This window comes from Oculina patagonica, chromosome 13 (assembly GCF_052425735.1).
Source record: "Oculina patagonica isolate OP01 chromosome 13, crgOcupat, whole genome shotgun sequence".
NCBI classification, from domain to species: domain Eukaryota; kingdom Metazoa; phylum Cnidaria; class Anthozoa; order Scleractinia; family Oculinidae; genus Oculina; species Oculina patagonica.
This window is the reverse complement of record NC_135770.1, coordinates 15,554,271-15,567,880: the sequence shown is the minus strand read 5'-3', so window position 1 is coordinate 15,567,880 and position 13,610 is coordinate 15,554,271. Positions and strand designations below refer to the sequence as shown.

General features: G+C 38.3%; 2 protein-coding genes across 3 annotated transcripts in view; one reads left to right on the top strand and one right to left on the bottom strand.

Annotated features, from left to right (window-relative positions):
• The window catches only part of LOC144634270 (adenylate cyclase type 10-like), a 28,170-nt gene that overhangs the window by 615 nt on the left and 13,945 nt on the right, over nucleotides 1-13,610 (bottom strand). For both annotated transcript variants that reach the window (XM_078493179.1, XM_078493181.1), the window contains 13 exons: nucleotides 12,266-13,573; nucleotides 11,637-11,791; nucleotides 9,929-10,205; nucleotides 9,402-9,760; nucleotides 8,368-8,543; nucleotides 8,016-8,163; nucleotides 7,791-7,882; nucleotides 7,283-7,401; nucleotides 6,662-6,758; nucleotides 6,211-6,326; nucleotides 1,747-1,864; nucleotides 1,380-1,435; nucleotides 570-694 (listed from right to left, as the gene is read on the bottom strand). In XM_078493179.1, the coding sequence (XP_078349305.1) occupies nucleotides 570-694; nucleotides 1,380-1,435; nucleotides 1,747-1,864; nucleotides 6,211-6,326; nucleotides 6,662-6,758; nucleotides 7,283-7,401; nucleotides 7,791-7,882; nucleotides 8,016-8,163; nucleotides 8,368-8,543; nucleotides 9,402-9,760; nucleotides 9,929-10,205; nucleotides 11,637-11,791; nucleotides 12,266-13,573 (3,146 nt within the window). The remainder of the gene's footprint in view (nucleotides 1-569; nucleotides 695-1,379; nucleotides 1,436-1,746; nucleotides 1,865-6,210; nucleotides 6,327-6,661; nucleotides 6,759-7,282; nucleotides 7,402-7,790; nucleotides 7,883-8,015; nucleotides 8,164-8,367; nucleotides 8,544-9,401; nucleotides 9,761-9,928; nucleotides 10,206-11,636; nucleotides 11,792-12,265; nucleotides 13,574-13,610) is intronic.
• Nucleotides 4,673-5,674, top strand: LOC144635446 (melanocyte-stimulating hormone receptor-like). Its single transcript, XM_078494554.1, has one exon. The coding sequence runs from the start codon at nucleotides 4,673-4,675 to the stop codon at nucleotides 5,672-5,674; it is 1,002 nt and encodes a 333-aa protein (XP_078350680.1).

Here is a 13,610-nt window from a genome sequence, read left to right as displayed (position 1 = left end):
AATAAGTGAATGCATAAGGCTATAACTCTTTCCAAAAGAATGTAAAACGCGGCCACGCTAAATAAAACGGCATCGCTTACAGTTACCGCGCGAACTACAAAAAATATTAATGTGTTCAAAGTTGCGGGAATCCATGTAAACGCTGGAGTTTCATGATTGTTGTTGTTTTACTTGTCACTTATTCTCTAGAGGGTCATTCTAATGTTTTCAATAGTTAGAATGCTAACAAACAAAAAAATTAAAAAACCTGACGACTAAACGAAGGCGACGGGTTTGACAGATCTAAAGAAAAAAAAGAATACGTTTAGGGGTGTCGAATGGTAAATGCGAGACTAGACTTTGCGAGACGGCGAGAATGATTTATTTTCTGCGTGCCCGAGACCTTTTTAGCCTTGCATAAGAAATCGAGACTCCGAGAAGGCTTCAAAAAATTCGAGACGACGAGACCTCTGAAATTTGGCTAGACTTTTGCGAGACACGCATTTTTTGAAGGACCATTCACCACCCCTACGTTTGGTAATCGTCAACCTATTTCGCATATGAACCACTGAAATAAAATCGACACCTACCTTGTGTACTTGATGTTCATATTGTTTGTTCTTGCCATCCTCGTGAAGTTTCAACAGCCAAAACTCCACAATCTTAGCAAAGCCATGAACAGACATAAATACCTCGAGTTTGGAAGGTTCTAGGGCTGGAAAATATTAAAATTATACAAAGTTATTGAAAGTGATGCAACAAAAATTTTCGTTATTCCAATGCATGGAGCAAGTAGAAACAGCCGCTTTGTTTTTTTCGCGCGAAATAAAATAAGAAGTGTGCTTTGAGAATCAGTTGTCTAGAATGTCAGTGTTTCGACAGAGCGGTCAATAAGAAAGTCCGATATTTAATATATAATTTGGTTTTTATCTGAGTTTTCCACCGAATGTGAAATTTGAAAGAGAGTGCAGGCCGATTTTTACACAGGTAATAACATGGTTTCTAGGGTATTTGGGAAAAATACCTCGAGTAATATTTCAAAATTCTTCAAAATATATGTTTTGTGATTTCTTTCCCCGCATTTCGGAAATCGTTCCGCCATATTGTCTCGGTCATTTAGGTTGCCATGGAAACTGAAATTTTTACATGTAGGTATTTCAAATTTGGCTGAAATACTACTGGTCTTAGCCTGTAGTATACACACTTTTGAAAACTTGAAATTGAAATGGCCGGATTCAAAAAGATTTTTCCTTTTTTATTATTAGGTTTGTAACAAATGCAATTGATTTTTTCTTTAATATTTAGTTCCACATGGTTTGTTCTTCATATCTTGGTCCGTTTTATGTTATATTTCTTCAATTTAATCCCTGGTTGCACAGCACTAGTTGTTAACAACATACCAGTAGCAGTAGCGCTGAACACGTCAGCATTTTCCCAATCCTGCTTTCTAGCATACCTGCATAAAACATTTGCATTTCGGCGTTAGTTTTCAGTTTGAATTGAAATTACTAAACTATTGTTTATAAACATGATGTCGTCAGCCATGCTGACGGCATCATAAGGTAGCATCAGAAGCAAAGGGCAGAAAATATTGTCAAAAACCGTACTGAAAGTCACGAGACTGGAATCCAAAATTCCTGCCTATCACGGATGACATTAATCGTCCTTTAAACACCGTACAATTCCTGCGATATGAAGTCAGCGAACATTATGAATCCAACTTTGCCTGTATATATACAACAATCAAATTTTACAGCACTAACATACCACAGGGCAAGTGAAGCGTTGAGATAAAACTTTGGCACTACATCACTCGAGAAAGCCGGGTCCGTTGACATTTTTGCTGTAAATTGCATGATTTTGTTCACTTCCTCCAGTTGCCAACCTAATGAAATGAAACAAAACATGATCTAACAACAAATAATCTGTATGTCAGAAATGAAGAGTAATTCGCAAGGAGTATCAGCAGTTTGTGTTGCTTCTCGTCCGAGCTAGAGTATCGTATGCGAACTATTAAAAAAGCGGTGCACCGTAGTTTAGAAAAGGATATCGCAACAAGAACCTCTGATCACCCAGGTTTGGAATTGGGTATGAGGTATGTTCTATCGAAGGTTTTCGGCCTGATAGCATGGCACAGTAAAAAAATTAAGCCACTTAGCTGAGTTGTAATTAGGAAATTTTTTCATAGTAAAACAGAATACGAAAAGTTATTTCAAATTACACGGCACAGAGCGTATGCACACCACAGCAGTATAAAGCATTTGATAGCTCTCGAGCCCATGAACCTTTTATAGCTTGTTTTGGCACAAGTTGCAACGCAAACAAAAGGTATACGATGTGTGCATGTGGCTTCGTGTTTTGTCCCGTTGCTTGATACTAGATATGTGTTGTATTGTGCAGTTTAACACTGAAAGGTGACTTGTGTTATAATTCCCAAGTAGCAGGAGTCGTAATATTGACCACTTCAACGTAAGCTAACCTTAAGAGTAACGGAACTCTTGGGGCGCTTAGAATATTGACTCTCATATCTCAACTTTAGATTTCAAGACTTTCCAAAAGTAAAAGTGAAATAATAGCCTAAGTGAGGTCTCTGAGATAACTTAACGCACAGTAGTGTTGTACAGAACTGGAGTTTTATTTCCTTGTTACTTTGGATTTTTGCGGAACAACAAATCGGATGGATAAAAAATTGCGAACCTGCAATATGCAAAAATTATCGAAAGTAAAACATCGTCATTTTTCTTTATTCATCACTGAACTGTTTTTCTTGGCTTGTTCGCCGTTGATTATCAAATGAACTCCAGTCTCTCCCTGGAATAACATATCTGATTAAATTTAAGTTTAGGATTTAGAGCAGCAGTCGTTAAAGCAAGCTTTAAATGTTTATTTAGATTATAGAATTTCTTAGTGATAAAAACTGCTCAGCTGTCCACATCTACATTACGTATGTTGATCCCACCAACGCTACTAACTTCCAAATCAGAAAGATGGAATACGAAGCAGACTGTAGACATATTAATTGATAACCAATTTTCTTTTCGCCGATTGTCTTTTGATTACCTAGCTTTAATTTTGAAACTTTCCTTCTTTAAATGTGTTCTTGGTATGGTAGCTTAGACTGCTGTTTTCAGCTGGCCATTTTAGATCTTAGTAAACGCGGTTATTTTCCACACATAACAATATTTTACCAAACGTCCCTCGCATAGGATTCAATTCAATTAAACCGCCTTCCACTGAGTCACTGCCGGGGTAAGATAGATGACCATTGAAATCGAACTTATGAATCTCAAATAAGTTAGACCAATAACAGTATCTGTGCAGTGATACACGATAATTATGAACGTAATAGTAAGTTGCTCAAAAGTCTGACCAAGATTTCCTTGCTCACCATTTTGTTTTTGATTGCTTTTTGGTATGAGGGATGATTCCTGTTTACAGGTTATAAACGAAAGACACGCACCTTTTAAAAATATCTTTAATACCACCTGTTTTGCAACGTTTTGCACCTGGAAGTCGACTTTCCCCAACTGACTCTTGTGTCGCTAAAAAATACTTCAAATTATGTTAATCAAACCTTCAGCAATATCTCAAAGCTCTTTCAAACAGAAAACTATAAAACTCATTAATAATTTATCAAGTTAAAATAATAGGAAATCGTAAGCCTGACTGTGTTTGTAACGGTGCTTGTAACTTTGAATTATTGCAAACCAACCATATTCACGAACAAAAGTAGAAAAATTTCGTTAGTTTTTTGTCGGCTCGAATTTTTTTGATTTTTTTTTTTAATAATAATAGCTAAGAAAACTATTCTTCTTTAATTTTAAAGCATTAGTCTCGTTCGCCCACAGACAAGCTCTAGTCTCCCCTGGGAAGAATATTTTGAGGTTCAGAGCAGATGTCATATACCTAAAGGCTACTATTGTTAGCAATACTCGTTAAATTTAATTATCCACCCCACACCAAAGGAAACAAAATTAAGCATAGTCGACTTGAAAGTTTCTTTTAAAAATAGATGCCAGTATCTTTGTTCTTTTTGCCAATGCAAATGTTCGTTCAATTTCAAGTGAGTTTGTTCTTTTTTTGGCTGAACATTATTTCCATCTTAGTTATATGTTTATTATAAACTAGTTTACACCATGCTCACTAACTTTTCATTTTTTTCAGAAAATCGCTAAATTAAATAGTCGCTAAATCTTGCTCTGAAAAATCGCTAAAATTAGAAGCCGCTAAAAATAGTAACCTTAAGGTAAGCAAGGTTTCAATCTGTCTTCTAAGCGAGCTTTGTGCGGATTATAAGATAAATTCAAGCACATTTCGTATAGTTCTATTGATGATAAAAATTTGTTTTCAATCATTGTCTCTCTCGTACCTCTTCTATAACTTTCCCACCTCATTTTAAACAAAACAAACGGGCTACCAACAGTGTGTAATACCACTTTAATATCTCTCATTTTGCGTCACTTTTGTGAAAGGAAAGCGTTTTGTCCCAAGATAACTGAGCAGCATTCGAAAACATTGGTTGTCCGCTCACCAACGACTAACCGCGAAACGCCTTTTCAAGCTATGAAAACATTTATAAACCTCTTGTCCGTCCAGGTGTTTGAAAATTTCGGACGTATAATTTTAAAAGGTGTACCGAAGTAGAGATCTGAGACAGAAGTTTGTTCTGGTCGACGAAAAGATCATATTACTCATGGATAATAACACTTCTGCTCAAGTCCTGATACCTGCGCCATCTTGTTACCATCTTGGTGATCCCAAGTTCTACCCCGATTCTGAACGATATACAACGAACCTTGTAACAGCCATAATCAACATATTGGCCGCCCCTTTCGCCGTTATTTCTAACATTTTGATCTTTGTTGCCATCGTTTCCCATCTTAGAACACCTTCAAATCTTTTCATTGGGTGTCTGGCGCTCTCCGACGTATTTATTGGCCTTGCAGTTCAACCCTGTTACATCACCTATAGACTTTTGGAAAACCAGCTACGATCAGTTCCGTGCTTTGTGAGGGTTATGTATGTTAATGCCTGGTATCTTTGTTATGGAGTGTCCTTTATGTGCCTCGCTGCTGTAAGCTATGAGAGGTTTGTTGCGGTCCGACTACAAGGGGTAAGATACAATGTGTTCTTTTCCTCGAAACGAGTCGTCAAGTACATGGCGGCTATCTGGTTTTTCAATATCATATTAACAAGTCTCCATTGGACTGCAATATATCAGATTTCCGGAGGATTGTATCTCATCATGTGGGTTATCTGCCTTCTACTTCCTTTGGTGACAAATATTGGAATCGTTTTGAGTCTACGTCGACATCATCGCCAATTACAATCTCATAACACGATCCCCGAAAATGTCCAAAGGCAGAGGGAATGGAAGCTAACAAAAAGCATCTTATTCATTGTTGGAGTCTACTTGTTATTAAACACACCCCTTTTATTTGTCAAAATTTATCACCTGGTGTCGAAGCAGGATACCAAGACCTATAATTACTATAGCTGGACAGAAACGCTTATGTTTCTGAATTCGTGTACGAATCCACTGATTTGCTGCTGGAAGAGCCGAGAGATTCGCCGAGGAGTTATGGCGACACTAAAAAGAATGACTTGTCACTTGGTGTACAGTGACGAAAACGTGCACAAAACTGTCACAAGGTATACAGTGAACACTGCAGAAATTTCACTCGGTACACAGTGATTATACCTATAAGTTACTACATGATTTCGAATGCAGTTTAGAATAAACCTTTTAAGTAAAGTTTTCAAATGATAAAACGCTACACCAATACAGTAAATACAACTTGTAACAAACCAGTATTTTAAATGTACTAGAACACTACTACATTACCTACTAAGCACCTAGGGATCAAACATCATTGCTCGTGGGATAACTGAGCAAGCACTTTGCCAAAACGTTTACAATACTATAATACACGTTATGGAACAAAAAATAATTTGTATTGAGCAAAAGGCTGTCATCCATGAGTCGTTATCTTTTGAAGCTGAGAATAGCAGCACTGGGCTAAAAAAATGAAAATGACAAGCGAAATTAAAATTTCCATCCTTATTACACAACTTTTTCGCCAAACAAATTGTTTACTGAACGATCATTTTAGTCCCCAAAATCCAGCCTTTGCATTTCACACAGACTAAAACACCGTGCAACACCAGCGTTCGCATATGCGTACTCTGTTCATCTTTGCCATGTAATAACCTGCATATGTTTATATATACCTGCTTCGAGGATCAAATCAAAGCAACAACATATGTACAGTGCTCGCCCATGAGAGTCACAAGATTCCAATGCAGCAGTGTTTAGCTCCTTAAGAACCTCAATACAATCAGGAATCCTGTGTACCAATAAAACATACATGTAGAATTTCTGTCAGAAGACATACAAATCGGTATCACCAGCACTAAAATAAAATGGCCGCTCTTGTTTATCAAAGGAGCGGGCACGCCTGCTTTTTTATTTTGTTCATTTCCTGAAGTTTTTATCTTTGTTCGAGTTCTTAGTTTCCAAACCTTTACTATGTTAAGACAGGACCATCGAAGATTTCAAGGCAGGAACGATGAAAATAAAGGTTAAACTAAATTTTTTTTTTTCGGCCAGCAGATTGTCCTGTTATATGTTAGAAAATGTCAATCATGGTAAGGTATTCCACGTTTATTCAAACTTGCTTACTTAGCTGTAAAAAGAAGGCTCTGAGCGAGAAGTGGAATGCACGTTGTCATCATATGCTGATCATGAACCTGTTTTGCGATGGCGAGGGCGTGTCGTCCTGGAAGAAAAAAAAAAGAATCTGTAACCCACTATACAGGGATCTTGTTATAGCTTGCAAATGGTTGTTTCAATTTTTTGTGAGTGGCTTAATATAGATACAACACAAGCGTACTGGGTTTTTTAGTAAATAGATCATAGCCGGGCGGTCCCTTACTAGTCAAAGAAGTACAACCAAGTCCGCAGTTGAAGTTAATGTTGTATTTCATATAAACAAGATAGTTACATAGATAAACGGGTATACTTAATTACAAGTTTCGTTGAATGGCATTTCTTTTGGGTGTTCGTCTTTTTGATAGGATTTTTGATAGTTTTATTTAATTAATATACTTGCTACTTGTAGTCTTCAATTTAGCCTTTGATACGCTAATTAGTTTATTAAATGTTTACCTTTTAGACGCATTTCCGACACGTACTCTATCTTAACTTAAGCTGGAGGTATCTCAGTGGCAAACGTGCCAGATAACACGACAACAAAATTACCTTTTCACGTGCAGTCAATTTATTTTAACATGCCAAACAAACCTGAGCTGATAGCCAGTGACACGCCACCAATTGCCAGTCTAAAAGCAAGGCTTACACAGTACAGATGGGCAACTGTAATCATGTCCTCTGGGTCTTTATAGAGAGATGGATCTTCACATCTGAGAGAGGAATAACCAGATTTTTCAGCAAATAAAAGGAGGAGAAACAACTGAGATAGATTTTCGCATATTTTCATCAACCTTTAGAAAACTATGAATGCACGGATAGTTTTTCAAGCGATGAAACGTTAAGTGATATAAAACATGTAAGTCATAAGCCATGTAAAACACTGAGACCTAAAAACAACATTTTCACTCTTAGATGATAATAATAAGAATTTACATAACAAAAAATTGCTAAAACAATATGTCAATTGCTAACAACACGACGTAAAAGCTACTTTCCATTCACTTCAGTAAAATTTTAATGCACTCAGATACAATAACATGACAAATCTATTTACACTTACGTACAAAACCATGTTATTTAAATTGCATTTAAATGTTACCTGTTCTTTCCAATTTCTTCATATGTTTTACCCCATCCTTTCCAGCCTACAAGATGTGAACACTCGATAACTCCTGCATAGGCACTTATCAGCTACGAAAAATCACAACATCAAGTCAGCAGCAAAAAACTCGGAAGTTAGCTCATTCCATGGGCACTTTTACTAGAATGAAATTTATGCTATTTCGTAATTAAGCTAAAAGTTTTCTTCATTATCCGAACTTACTTCGTGAAGGTTTTCTTCGGCTTCTTCGGCGGCGTTCAGTTCCTGAAGAGCGGCCATCAGTGACCGGTTGTTCTGATGTAGAGAGTGATACACGTGACTTAGGTGGCTCAGGCAGCGAGATTGTTCAATCAGTCGAGCTGAATCGTCTCTGCATACAGGACAAGAATTCGCATAATGGTATAAACATAATTATCTGAATGTAAGAAACAACAGAAATTTTGTCTTTCTACTGAAACAGACAACAGGTAGTCTTTGCACTTCACCAAAATTGGAACAGAGAAACTTACCCAAATTTTTGTCTCTCTTTGCAACTAAAAATTACTTAGTTCAGCAAAGAAATCAATAAACGTACCCCGCTCCTCCTATGTAATAGCCAGGTAAGAACACATGCAAATAATGACGTAATGCTTCTTTTAAGATCTTTACGTAACATCCACAGTCTGATGTAGGTTGCTTCTTTCCCAGAATACGTAACGCCGCGGTAAGATGAGTAAGAGCTTCATGGAGACGGTTCATATGGAACAGTGCCTGGAAAAAAAATACACGGCAATGATAACGTTGGGTTCTACATTTTTGGTGATTTTTTTAAAAGGAGAGGAAATTGCCATTATTTTTATAGTGATTCTTCCAAGACAGAAGGGTATAGTCTCAAAACGTCTGCCCTTCTTTTTCAATTGAGATCAAAACGTCGTGCATGCATAACTCATGATGACATCCATTTTAAAAAAACGTTAGCGCACCAATATAATAAAATTTAATAGAACAAGACAATTATTTTTAGTTTTTCTAAAAATACGTGAGTGAAAAACTAAAAATAATTGTCTTGTTCTATTAAATTAGGACATTAAAATGTCCTTTGGATTTTGTGTGTGTGTGTGTGTGTGTGTGTTTGTTTTAAGTCATTCTTATGACAGTGCCCCTTATATCTTATTGTAAAAATGCAGCAGGCATCTTTGTTGAAATCTTAGAATTTGAATGGTCCTCTTGCCCAAAAACACTAAGCCGTGAGATTTGGACAAAAAGTCGTATTGTTTGGCTGCGAAAACAGTCTGTACCCAGAAATTTACAATGAAACCTCCATTATTAGGAACCTCTGCATAGCGAAGTCCTCGATCGGTAAAAACGAACCGCGATTTTCCTCGCCCCGGTTTTAGTAAAATATATGGAAAAGAACCCCTATATAACGAAACCTCGTTATAGCGAACATATTTAGCCAGTCCCTTGGCCCTTCGTTATATCGAGTCCCTTGGCCCTTCGTTATATGTTATGTTACAGGAAAGGCAGCACCTTCCTAAGCTGTTGAAGGTTACTATCTGTTGGTACAGGCCAGCAACTACCCCTCCATTCTGTGGATTCTGACCCTGCCAACTGAGCAGCTTCGCTCACCTGACCGATGAGACTCTCGACTCGTGCAGCTTCCTCTTTAGTAGCCAAAGGTTGTTCATCTCTCTTTGTCTGCTCAATCATGCTCTGAACTTCATACAAGTACGACAAAGCTTGCATGTTAGAAGACGTCGCCAATGCAGCCGCACCAGACTCCGTCAAATAACGCAGCGTCTTCAATTTGTTCCCTGACGCTCTCCAATGGTCAACAAGTTGAGGGAAGACTGAGGCGAGCACCTCAGCACACTGACAATTGCTGAGGTCGATCACTGTTTGCTGAGCCTCGTCTAGCTCCTCTAAGTCAATGTCGTCATCGAATTCTTGTTCTTCTTCTTCCGCAATTGCTGGAGTGATCGGACGTCCTGGATAATTGACCAAATTTTCAACGGCATTAAAAAAAGTTGTTACGTGTGTTTTTTCAAACCTATCCATTATAAGGACCCGGTATAAGGATCAGAGTAGCAAAACTACAGCATGAAGCGACTAGGCGTATTGCAACTAACTCGGATTGGATACCTTACAACAGCTACCTTCAATTTCGGTGGAGTTCCGTATTAAAGAGAACTTCCTTAGCGTTTTCCCAGTGACGCCTTCTTTCTGCTCAAATGCCTCTTCCTCGGGATTCACACTTTTTCGTCCAAAGCGGAGTCTCTTTAACCAGCTACTCCTACGATCATCCACGGCTTGGCCAACAACTGCATTGCTGAAGAATCCTGACGTGTTGGCAAATGCACTCCCGACACCAGCTTTCTCGGCCTGCACGGTTCTTTGGTTCACCACTGGAGATTGCTTTCTTCTTTCCCTTTTCTTGAAAATCGACAAAACGAGAAACACTGAGTTAACAGCAAAAGATGTCGAAAACAGCGAAAACATATATGTCAAAAAACGTCGCTTTGGACTGAAATCGATCGGGTACTGCGAAATAGAGCTGTTCATTTTTTTCCTGGTCCTTGTACCTTTCGAGAACGTAAGGAAATTCTATCCTTTCAACGAATCATAACTAATTGACCGTCTTGCGCACCTGGCACCGGTTACATGTTTTTGTTAGAGTTCCTATTGCTTTATCGGGTTTAAGGGGGGTCCTTCTTAACTACCAATTTGTTGCTAGGAAATATTTCTGACCGTCAAATTTTGGAAACCGAACCTCCTATGGATAAGATTTTTGCACAACTTAGTTCTATTGAAGAGTCCTTCAAAAGTTTTAAAACACGGCCATATTTGACAAATCACGTGTCCAGAATAGAAAAAACCCTAAAATAGAAAGGACGTTTAGATATAAGAATTAAAATCAGTGTCAACAGATAAAGAACGTCCATGTGCTTAATGCTTCGTATGGTTTTTAGGAAATTCGCATTATTATTAAAGTTATGGCGTAATAAAGACTCGTATTTTTGGACTTTCTTCAGTAGCGTTCCTTTCTGACATGTAAGGGACAGACCATTAAAAAAAATTCATGCAAGCCAAAATGGTAAGAAAAAAAATTCGTGCAAAGGGGAAGGCAAAGAAAAAAATTCGTGCAGAAAGAAAGGTCCTATTAAGCACTGAAAATACCTGTCATTATTTAACACTTGATGAGATCAATTTATAGCATTTCCGAGCCTAGTTATCTCGAATTCTTTGAAAAAATATCATTTTGTAATATTATTTTTTTCAATTCAGTTGTCCTCCCCATCAAAAATTCACCGTTAAGCATTGCCGAACGCTTCAAAATAGCTTGCCACCATAAACCATATGCATCTTGAAAAATTCCTTATCAACTGTTAAGAAGGACCCCCCTTAAGTCCCTAATTTTGGTTCTTAGTTGTACCACTTCCAGGCAAACTTCGGGAATTCTGTCTTTGAATATATTATCATCCCCTACATATTAAAATCTACTAAATCGTTTGACAACTGGCTAAAAATAGTTAAAACGAACGTGGTAAAATTTCCATTTTAAAAACATTTTGGTCAAAAAGATTTGATCTTTATCAGCTGATGGAACCAGCTCAAATGTCACAGTAAAATTTATAAGGTTTTAAATTATGCAGATATTAGAAGCAGCTAGCAAATTAAAAATAAGGAGCTGTAAATATTAGGGATATCAATGTGATTATTCCCTGCGTTTTGATCCTTTAGGGAATACAAAGTTTCAAGGGATAGTCTTTTGTTGTAATTATTTGCTCTATTGCCCTACATTGTTTCTGCTTCTAAACCCGCTTAATCTCTGCCATATTTTGAATGTGCAAGAGAACAACAAACCTTCAGAGCACTTGTTGTTCCTGCAATCTCAGCAGTTCGTTCATGCGCACGCGCAGAAAACGCTCCTTGACTCTGCACCTTCTCTCTCATCTCCACTGTTTTCCTTCGTTTCGCCATCTTGGACGAAAACGCTGCTTGAGATCTCCCGGATGTACCTAAAAAAAAGTCCCTTATGTTGTTGTTACAGTGGAATCTCAATTCCTCGAACCACCAAGGAAAAAAAAATTGGTTCAAGAAATCAGAGATTCGAAAAATCGGAGGTAAAATTACAGTGTTCGAGTGGGTGAAGCAATTCTAAGAGAAACGACTTTTGATTCGATCGAGTTATCGTTATCGGGAGGTTTGAAATATCAAAGCCTCGAGAAATTGGGATTCCATTATATGTTTGCTGTATGAATATGAAAAATTATTGAACTCCTGAATAACTTATCTGAAAAGTGATAGGCCCTGCACATGAATGAGGTTTTTAAACTGAAACAAAAAATACAAGGTTCGTGCATATTATTTTTACTGTTTATTGAAAACAATGTCGCTAAGGTCATGTCATAAAGCATTGGCATTAAAAATAAAAGCGCTTTGGGATTGTGCTTTTGCTTTCCACGTGCAGAATTACCTGTCGTGTCACTTACCGCTGACTTTTGCCTGGCCTCCTCGTTCTTCCTGATCTTCACCCGCGTTAGCTACAAATCCACCTCCACCACAAGCCTTGCACTTGTGAGCCTGCGATTCAAGAAACATGGCAGCTTTCTCGTGTAGTTCCTTTCTCTGATCTTCGAGCCAAAGCGAGTACGTGGTTTCTTGAACATACGAGTTCACAAATTTCAGGTATAAGCAATGCTTCTTTGGACCGCTTGGAGTCATAAGTCGTGACAGATTAATAACCTTGGTCATCTCGTCGGCATAGCAACCGCAGTAGACTTGTGCATGAATGGAACTCGCCACGTTGTGGTGATGGTGATGATGGTGATGATGAGCGTGGTGATGAGCATGCGTGGGATCGTTGAAGTCATAAAATCCGTGATGATTGTGAGCATTTTGATGCTGTAAAGCCAAACTTGCACACTCCAAAATCGATTCTTTGGCGAGATTGTACAAAACCAAATTAAAGCTACTACGACTGGACTTCGGTAGGATCGCTTGAAGCACGCTTCTGTGAAATTCAGAACCTAAAATACTCGCGCATTTTAAGGTAACCTGCTCTAAAGGCATCATTCTATCCACACGAGCGAGAACCATGTCTTTAACAGACTCTGGAACAACTACTTTAGAAATGTCAACACCTGGGCTGATAATACATACTTTTTTCGTGTCCAGCGGCATTGAGTTTTCTGATGCATGCACAAAGTTAGCTTGGTCCAAATTGAATTTTGGACTCTCCTGAATGGTCTCCTCCTCAGGGACAAGACTGCTTCGACGAGAACTTTTGTTTGATTCCAGATCTGGATCATTTATTGTCATCTTACTTTCGTAAGGGCTGCTTGCCAAATTAAATTGAAAGCTTTTAGTGGTCCCAGTAGACCGACGTCTTTCTTTTCGGGACGCCATCGGTGTGTCCCGTGAATCCTGGAAAACGGAAAGACTTTTTCGCCTCGGTTCTGGACTGCTTACCCTCAACAGACCTTCATCACGGACTTGTCCATAAAATGGGGTTTGAGGACGGGAGAGATCGGCTAATTCATGTCGCTTTTGCAATACAGTGTTGGTAGCAGAGCTGTTAAAAGGAAGGATATCCGAGGCAGGCTCTTTATCAGGAAAGGCTTGACTCTCGTTGACAATCTGAATAACATTACTGGTGATCGTGTCCTTGATAAGTTGCTCACACCATGAGGCAATGCCGTGACTCTTCTTCCGTATGATCTCTTCCAGCTCTTTGGGGATGTACATTACATCCATAAACTGACATGCCAGGTCACTCATGTACTCGGCAGGCAAGCCACCTACAAAAGGAAATAATTAAAGAGCACTTTTATAGTT